Source organism: Carlito syrichta, unplaced genomic scaffold (assembly GCF_000164805.1).
Source record: "Carlito syrichta isolate Samal-C Ts95f unplaced genomic scaffold, Tarsius_syrichta-2.0.1 Scaffold312739, whole genome shotgun sequence".
In the NCBI taxonomy this organism is placed as follows: Eukaryota; Metazoa; Chordata; class Mammalia; order Primates; family Tarsiidae; genus Carlito; species Carlito syrichta.
Window position 1 is genome coordinate 160,418 of NW_007256835.1, and position 9,455 is coordinate 169,872.

The 9,455-nt window shown below is 50.2% G+C and overlaps 1 protein-coding gene across 4 annotated transcripts in view; it reads right to left on the reverse strand.

The window, feature by feature from the left end:
- Window positions 1-5,152: 5,152 nt before the first annotated feature.
- WWP2 (WW domain containing E3 ubiquitin protein ligase 2) overlaps window positions 5,153-9,455 on the reverse strand; it is a 185,129-nt gene continuing 180,826 nt past the window's right edge. For all 4 annotated transcript variants that reach the window (XM_008070024.2, XM_008070023.2, XM_021718563.1 and 1 more), the window contains 4 exons: window positions 9,044-9,148; window positions 7,690-7,786; window positions 7,402-7,474; window positions 5,153-6,967 (listed from right to left, as the gene is read on the reverse strand). In XM_008070024.2, coding sequence (XP_008068215.1) covers window positions 6,868-6,967; window positions 7,402-7,474; window positions 7,690-7,786; window positions 9,044-9,148 — 375 coding nt within the window. In that variant the 3' untranslated portion in view covers window positions 5,153-6,867. The remainder of the gene's footprint in view (window positions 6,968-7,401; window positions 7,475-7,689; window positions 7,787-9,043; window positions 9,149-9,455) is intronic.

A 9,455-nucleotide genomic window follows, 5' to 3' on the forward strand; every position in this document is an offset into this window, starting at 1 on the left:
TTGTAGAGATGAGGTCTCGCCAAGTTGCCCAGGCGGGTTTCGAACCCGCGGGCTCAGGCAATCCACTCACTTCAGGCTCCCAAAGTGCGGATTACAGGCTGAGCCACCGAGCCCGGCTTCTAGATAATTTTTAAACATACACAGAGAGATAGAGAGAGAGAGAGAGAAGCCGTGGTCACACCACTGTACTCTAGCCTCGGTAACAGCATGAGACCATCTCCAAAAAAAAGAGAAAAAAGAAAAAGAAATATAATTTCAAAATGTTTAAAAAAAGAGAAAATAGCAAATGTTGGAAAAATTGGAACCCCTGTGCACTGCTGGTGAGAATGCAAATGTAAAATGGTGCAGGCACTGTGGAAAACAGTATGGCGGTTCCTCGAAAAATTAATGTAGAACTACTATATGATCCGACAATTCCACTGTGTATGTACCCAAGAGAATGGGAAAGCAAGAGGCATGTGAACGTCCATGTTCGCTGTAGCATTATTCACAGTAGCTAAAACATGAAAGCAACCCAGGTGTCCATCAACAGATGAATTCATAAACAAAATGTGGTATATATACACACAATGGAATATTATTTAGCCTTTAAAAAGAAGGAAATTCTAGGCCAGGCGCAGTGTCTCACAACCGTAATCCCAGCACTTTGGAAGGCTGAGGCGGAAGGATCACTCGAGGCCAGGCATTTGAAACCAGCCTGTGCAACAAAGTGAGATCCTGTCTCTGAAAAAATAAAAATAATGCCAGGTGCCGTGGCTCACGCTCATAATCCCAGCATTTTAGGAGGTGGAGGCGAGAGGACTGCCTGAGCCCACGGGTTCGAGACCAGCCTGGGTAACATGGCAAGACCCTGTCTCTACAATAAATCAAAAAGAAAAATTAGCTGAGCATAGTGGTGTGCACCAGTAGTTCCAGCTACTTGGAAGGCTGAAGCAGAAGGATCACCTGAGCCCAGCCAGTTGAGGCTGCGGTGACTGTGAGCATGCCACAGCACTTCAGCCTGGACGACAGACTCCGACTCTAAATAAATAAATAAAAACGAAAACTAGCTGGGTGCAGTGGCACATGCCTGTAGTCCCAGTTACTCAAGAGGCTGAAGCAGGAGAATCACTTGATCCCAGGAGTTCGAGGCTGTAGTGAGCTAGGACCACACCACTTCACTCCAACCTGAGTGACAGAACAAGATCATGTCTTTAAAATAAAAAAAAAAAGGAAGGACATTCTGACACATGCTACAAAACATGGATGAAACTCGAGGGCATTAGGCTAAGTGAAATAAGCCAATCACAAAAAGACAAATACTGTATGATTCCACTCATAGAAGAGTAGTCACGATCATAAAAACAAAAAATAGAACAGTGGTTGCCTGGGGTTGGGGGAAGGGGGGGATGTGGAGTTATCTCGTGGGTACCCAGTTGCTGTCTTATGAGATGACAAGTGTTCTGGACATGGATGGTGGGGATGGATGTGCAACACTATGAATGTGTTTAATGACACTTGAACGGTCTCGATAGTACCTTTTGTGTTATGTGTGCTTTACCTCAATTTTTAACAAAGCAAAAGCAATGCGTCACTGGAACCAGTTGAACTGGAGCGGGGTCTTGAGTCCATCACAACATTCCAAAGTCACAAATGTAGAAAGTGTACCAAGGAAGAATCGGATGCTCCAATCTGCATCCTTGGCTGGTGCTTGACCCGGGCTGGCACCGCCTGGAGCCACCTAGACTTTTACCCGTGATACTTGAACTAACCAACCTCAAAACCAAGGGACCTAGATAAAAGGGAAAATCAGATCCAGAGTAGATGGCAGGGCAATGAGCAACTTCTGGTACTGACTCAGTCTTTCTCCCCAGGATAAGGCTAGGGCTGTGCGGATGCTGAGTTTGGCTCCACTCCTGGGAGGGCCTCCTATCTGTAAGTATTCCTTTAAACGAAAGCCCAGATCTTTAGTGTTAAGTGTTTCTAGAAAGGGGTATAAGCCCCAGTGTATAGAAGGGCAGTGGCACAGCAGAAGCTGAGCTTTCCAGACCTGGTGAGGATCCACCTAATAGAAGGCCTTACCCATGGGAGCCCCATGGGGACTCTGGGGTCCCAGGTAGCCATAATGCCAAAATCACTTCCAAATGATTTTATACCTTTGGCTAATTATATCTGGAACTTAATACAGTGTGTAGGGATTATGGGGAGGGGTCCTCTCTGCTCATCTACTTTTACTTGAAACTCTTCAGAGTAAGAAAAAAATTGAGGGTATAATAAAAGCATGGCTGGGCACAGTGGCTCATGCCTGTAATCTCAGCACTCTGGGAAGCTGAGGGAGGAAGGTTCCTTGAGCTCAGGAGTTCGAGACCAGCCTGGACAACATAATGAGACCTCATCTCTACAAAAAAATAAAAAACTTAGCCAGGTGTGTTGGCATGCACCTATAGTCCCAGCTACTCAGGAGGCTGAGGCAGGATTGCTTGAGCTCAGGAGTTGGAGGCTGTGGTGAGCTGTGACCGTGCCACCGCACTGCAGCCTGAGTGAGACCATGACTCAAAAAAATAAAATTTAAAAAATAAAAGCAAAGAGGGGACATTAAAAATTGTAGAGGAAAGGACTGAGCAGGAAATAATTGCATTATTCTATACAGTCAACGATATATATATTTTTTGAGTTGGAGTCTCATCGTTGCCCAGGCTGGAGTGCAGTGGCACGCTCACAGCCACTGCAGCCTCGACCTGCTGGGCTCAGGCAATCCTTCCGCTTCAGCCTTCCAAGTAGGTAGAATTTCAGGTGTACGCCACCAAGCTGATTTTTTCATTTACTGTAGAGATGAGGTCTCACCAAGTTGCCCAGGCTGATCTTGAACCCATGGGCTCAGGCAATTCTCTCACCTCGGCCTCCCAAAGTGCTGGGATTATAGGCATCTTTTATTTTAAAATTTTCAACAGGTTCAAAATTCAAAGATGCAAAGGGTCTACATTGAAGGACTCCTCCTGCTCTTCCATCTCTCAGCCACTCTGATCCTCTTCTGGAGGCAGCCATCATTACTAGTTTCTTTTGGATCCTTCCAGATACACTTTATTTTTTTTTTAGAGACAGGGTCTCCAAAAAAAGGAGGCAGATGGATTACCTGAGCCCAGCAGCTTGAGGCTACAGTGGCCGTGAGCATGCCACTGCACTCCAGCCTGGGCCACAGAGTGAGACTCCAACTCAAAAATAAATAAATAAATAGAAACAAAGTTGCATAATCAACAATCCAACTTCTAGGATTGTCCCTGAAAGGATAGACTGACAGTGGGAAGCCATTTTTCATCTTGTTCTTAAATCCTGAGACAATAATGAGAAAGAAGAAGCTATGCTTTTGGAGAAATGCACATTTTAGGTAAAATTAACTTTACTGACTTTGCCTTTTCAGAAACAGACTTCCAGGTATCAGAAGTATCTCATAGTGGCAATCAAGCTTGCCTAGGGTAAAGGGAATTTACAAGGCATAAGACATCATGCATTGGGCGAGGACTGTAAAAGTCATGAAACTTGTAATTACAAAAGTTATGACAGCTCAGAGGGAGAGCAGGTGGGGATTCTATCTTCCAGTAAATTGAGCACTATCTACGGAGAAGTCAAGGATCCCCCGAAGCTACACACTGGGAATGCACAGGAGATAAGGGGAGGTGCACCCTCCACTAGCTCTAAGGAATGTCGTTTGGGAAGGTGCAGGAGAATTAGAATCTTTGTCACACCCTTCTCTAGGGGCTATGATAATGTGGGCAGACATTAGTGGGTCTCTGTGTCACAGGTTCTCCAAGACATCCACAGATGGTCGATAAAGAAGTCACAGCAGTCACATGCAACATCTCCAAGACAAGGACTTAAGCCAGGGTTTTGGGGGGCTATGAAGCCTCACTCACCTAGAGTGTAGGCCCATTCCCTATCTGTAGGGCGTGAATGTTTCTTAAATAAATCTTTTCTTCTCTCACCTCTGTGTGCTGCAAAATTCTTTGCAATTTACTCGGAACTCTGGGTTGCCAGTGCTCACCTCCGGCTTGCCAGCCCCGGGGGTGCTGCACCTCCCTGCGCCTCTCTACCCTCACCCTCTCCATACCCTAATAGTCCCCTATTGGAAGAGCAACACAGCACACAGGCCTGCCCAAGGGTGTTTACTGGGGTTTGCAGCCACCAGTCAACTGTTGGACACAATCCTTATTAAGAAGATGGGCATATTATAGAACTGCTATAATCCGGAAAGTCACACACTAAAGAATTAAGTAGCTCTGCATTGACGAACACGGGAAAGTGTCCTGCAGATCTCATTTAATGAGAGAAAAGAGTTGCTCAACTTGTATAAGTTTCCATTTTGGTTGTATTTAAAACTCATATGTGTACTGATTTGCATATGCATACAAGATCACCCGGAAGGATGCCGCCAACTGCGAGCAGTGGTTCCTTCTGGGGACACGGGTGGGGAGATCAATTTCCACTTGAGCACATCTTTGAATTTATCATGAGATGTCTGTATAAGATATGAACTCTTTGCAATAATTTTTTCAAAGAACAGTGTTGCCCTATCATGTGAAAAAGGGTCTTGGAGCTGGTGGATTCTGGGGAGGAACATGCTCAGGACAGCTCCACCTCTCCGACAAGATGCACAGTCAGGGTCTGCTGGTCCTTGATAAAGTTGTGTCTGTGTCAAATGCATCAAGACACATCAGTATGAAGATGTCCCATCTTTGAACCCTTAACTCGCAAAAAAAAAAAAAAAAAAAAAAGTGGGTAGCAAGCCCCGTGTGAGCATGAGGGCAAGGCCACTAAGGCCCTCCACCATCATGGGGCCTGAGAGGCCTCAGTGAGAATTTCTTGAAATGACTCTCCCCTGAGCTGGTTTCCGAAGCACCCAACCTTTAGCTGCTTGAAGAAACCCAGGCCCAGCAGGGGGAGGCTGAGGGTGGCAAAAAGGTGCAGTGGGGCAGCCAACCAAGGGCTGAAGCCTGCACAAAGCCTCGGCTACCTGTCCCAGAAGTGGGGCTGCCTGGGACAGAGATACACAGGCTTCTCAAAACCATCCGGGTGGGGGAACTTCCACCTGTCTCCGGGTCTGGAGGGCCTGTGGGTCTCCAAGGCCTCTTACCTGCAGGACAGTGTTTCCGTAGACATCCACACCAACACCACCCACAGCTGCTGATTGTTTATTGCACAAGAAACTGGCAATACCGAGGCAAGGGTGGGCATTACAAAACAACTTGGTGGCCAACCCAGCACAACTGAAGGGCATTCCGTACGAACACTTCCGTTATATACACGTATGCACGTGCACATACACCAACACACAGGAACACCCGTCAGTCTGATGCCTCCAGACCTCACACAGCAGCTCACACATGACCCACCCACAGAAAGCGCAGCAGGGAGAGGAGGGGCTGAGCTGCAGCGAGCTGCACCACTCAGATCAGCACACGTGACACAGGCGGACACGGCCGCACCTCAGGAAAAGGACCTGGGAACGCAAGGCTGCCCTTGGGAGGCCCCCGTGACCAGTCTGAGAGCCTGCCTAGGTCCTAGGAGGTCGATCTGCAGTTGGTGCTCGGAACAGAATCCCGGGGCCTGGAATGGGGAGTCTGCGACGGTCACTACTCCAGCCTCCCAGGGGAGCACGTTCACCTTGAAATGTTCAAGAAATGGCAGAACCCCCATGGCAAGCTGGCAGGGACTCCAGAAATCAGGCCAGGCTGTGCAGCAGCTCAGGGCCCTTTTGCTGGTCTCCATCTCCTGTGTGCAGATAAAGCCACACATCTATGCAGAACTAATAGTCAGCTGGCCAGGATGCACTGTACTCTAAATGGGACTGAGAGGCCCACCAGCGCTTCAGGGATCAGCGAGAAACACCGTCAGACCCATGTGCCCCATTCCTGGGGGCTGCCCAGGGGACTGCAGCTAGCAAAGGGATTTCTTCTCTGCCAAAGGCTGTGAGGTCAAGAGTGGTGCTCAGGCCCCATCCCCTTTTCTCTCTGAAAGTTCAGGGACGAGACCACTGAGAAGCTCACAGAACCACTAAGTGGGTTCCTGAGAGAAGCAGCTGTTTGGGAAACTCTCAGACCAACGGGGCTGTGACCCTCAAGGTCCCAGGACCCCGGGGGCACCAGCTCCTTGATGGAAAGTGACAGCAGCAACCAAAAAAACCCAAAGAGCAACCCTAAACACACCCTTCGAGTTAAGGAACGGACAGAGTCTGAGGGACGAAGTCTGATGCTGTCTCTATCCTACTGACACCCAGGCAGTGTGGACAATGTTTTATCTTCTGAGAAACAATGAACTGGCCGGTACTGAGCCCTGCTGCTCAGCCTCCACAGCTGGAGACTGCTAGAGAGGGAAGTGGAGGCGGCCATGGTCAAGTCCTCTCCCTCAGATTCCTATCTCACTGGAAAAATTCTACTGAAGACAGAACCTCTTCTACTGACAAGGAACCTTGGCTTACTCAGTCCAGAATGGCCACCCCAAGTGGCCAAACTTCTCCCTAACTAGCCCATGAGGCCGACTGCTGCCACAGCCCTTGAGACACGATGACTCCCTTGCCTACTCACGCACACACAGGGCTGGGCCTAGGAAGGGGGAGGGTTTTGCAGAGAGGGTCAGCCCTCTGGACTTTGCAAAGGGTGGCCAGGCCAAAGGTGACTGGGGGGGTTTATTCCAGATTGCCACTCATGGGTCAGGGAGGCTGCAGGGCCTCTTGGGGCCAGGCTCTTCTGCCACCAGCGTGATGACAGTGTGGTCCCACGCAGGTCATCATCCACAGGGGCCCCGGCCCCCAAGGGCTGTAGGGCCAATGGCCTCTCAGGCAGGAAGGGCTTAGGACTGTGAGTGCACTGGGGGGCGTGGGAGAGGCGGCCTCGATTACTCCTGCCCAAAGCCCTCAGTCTCCTCGATGGCATACAGCAGCTTCTCTCTCAGTTGCTCGTAGCTCTTGTAGGGTGGGAGGTCCAGACGATTGAAGCTATCGAGAGGGGGGAACAGGACAGTCAGCACTAGGAGGTCAGGTGCTAACTGCCCCGCCCAAGCCTGGCTACTGGGGCCACAGAGCTCACGCCACATGGGGGATGACCTGCCGTGTCAGGATCACAGGGTTGGGGGGCCTAGGGGGGGCTAGGGGAGGAGCTGGGACAGCTGGAAAACTGGAAGGGGGACGCTGAGGGCAGCAGCTCTTTGCCTACTGGAATGAAAGTGTTTCAATATGACGTACCTGGTGGGTCAGAGGCCCAAGGCTGAGACAGCCCCGGGCCCATCTCAGCCCATCTCTCCAGCCCAGCACCCCAGGGTGATGCAAAAGCTTGCCAGAGTCCAGGCTCTGGAGTTGCTGCACCCACTGGGCGGCCCTGGGAGCTCATCTCTTGAGGCTCTGCTACCTCCCTCTATAACCAGTGAGCTCACCAGGTGTGGCTTCTGGGCAGCCAGGTTTCCTTGCCAACCTTGTCAATGCAAAACTTCTGTGGTCCATTGCTACCTGTGAGCCAAGGGAAAAGGCGCCACTGTCAACAGAAACACCCTTCCTGAAGCAGGAGCCTCTGGCTCCACCCACAGATGGGCCCAGTCCCAGGGTGAAGCGACCATAGCTCCTCCCCTACCCACTGACTTGCTTCCAGGAGGACACTGGGTCCATCCTTCCTCTGAGCTGTCCTCACCCCTGGCCAGGACACCCACAGGGGAAAGGGAGTGTACCGATGAGCTCAGCAAAGCCCCCAACGGGCAGGCGGCAGGTCCCGGTAACAAACTGCAGCAGCCGGATCCTCTTCTCATTGTCCATCTCCTTTACCACCTGGAATGCACAAGTCAGGTATGGTCAGGGGCCCACCCGGCTTGCACGCTGCCCCAACGTGGAGCTCTCCAGGTCAGCATGGCCCCTCTTGGGGCTAAAAATACGAAGGCAGGCTGGGCAGTGGGTGACAGCCACCAACCTGAGGTGCTTTCTCTAATAGCTTGTGCTTGGAGAACATTCCCACCAGTCTGTGGGACACTTCTGGGTCTCAGAAACATCTTGGGCCAGGTATTTTCTTCCCTTTCAAGTTCTATTTTTAAAAATACACTAAGGATAAACCAGGTGTGGTGGCTCATGCCAGTAATCCCCTCACTTTGGGAGGCTGAGGCAGGAGCATTGCCTGAGCCCAGGGGTTCAAGACCAGCCTGGGCAACATAGCAAGACCTTATCTCTACAAAAAATAAAATAAGATAAAAAACCAGGAGTGGTGACGTACACCTATAGTCCCAGCTACTTGGGAAGCTGAGGCAAAAGGATCACCTAATCCCAGGAGGTCAAGACTAAGGTGAACCATGATTGTGCCACTGCCCTCCAGCCTGGGTCACGGAGTGATTCCAACCCTCCTCCCAACACACACACACACATACACACACACATACACACACACACACACACACACACACACACACACACACACACGAGATATACTGCCTAATGGGTTTCTTTTTGGAGAGATGAAATGTTCTAGAATTAGACTGTGGTAATAGTTACCCAACATTGAATGTATTAGAAGTCACTGAACTGTGTATCTTAAAATACTAAAATAGTTAATTGTATGTTGTACAAATTTTATCCCCACAAAAGTAATTCATACAAACACACACACACACACGCACACATACTAGGAATATCTGTGTCACATGTACTATTTTTCATGGATTCTACACTTTACGATGGCAACAGCAAAGCCCATGCATATAAAGGAATCAGTACATCCATTATCTCCAGGACAACAGCTCATTCTGTTTTCCTGAGCCAAAGCAGCCACCTTCCCATCTTCCCGGCCCCATGGCAGCACTCCCTCCCCCTACAGGGTCACAACTTGCACACCCGCTGGCCCACTGACAACCTCCCGTCACATCAGCTGGCCACAGTCTGGGTGCTAGTGTCTTCATCTGTCCTAGAGCTGGGTTTGTCATCTCCCTGTGTAAATGGAGGGAGGTGAGTAGAGGGTCAAAGCTGGGGGGTCCTGGAGCATGGGGTCTAGTTGGGGCCCGTTTCCTCAGGTGACAGCTAAGAGTCCCCACCATGACCCACCTGCCAGAACCACTGGATCTGCTTGCTGTTCTTGGTGTAGTGCCGGTAGATAGTGTTCTTCTGCCAGTCGTTCATATCTATCTCCTGCATGCCACACAGCATCAGCTGCAGAGAGGAAGGTGCTCAGCATCCGGGCCAGCCCCCGCCCCAGGGAGGGCGTCGGACCATAGGCACACAATGCCTCGGCCACTCACTAGCAGATGCAATAGTCCAAACATTTTCAACTAGCTGTTTTTGCTGGCAGTGTTAATAATACAGGTAATGGGCAGGGCACGGTGGCTCATGCCTGTAATCCCAGCACTTTGAAAGACTAAGATGGGCCAGGCTTGGTGGCTCAGCCTGTAATCCCGCACCTTGGGAGGCTGGGGTGAGTGGATTGCCTGAGCCCGCAGGTTCGAGACCCACCTGGACA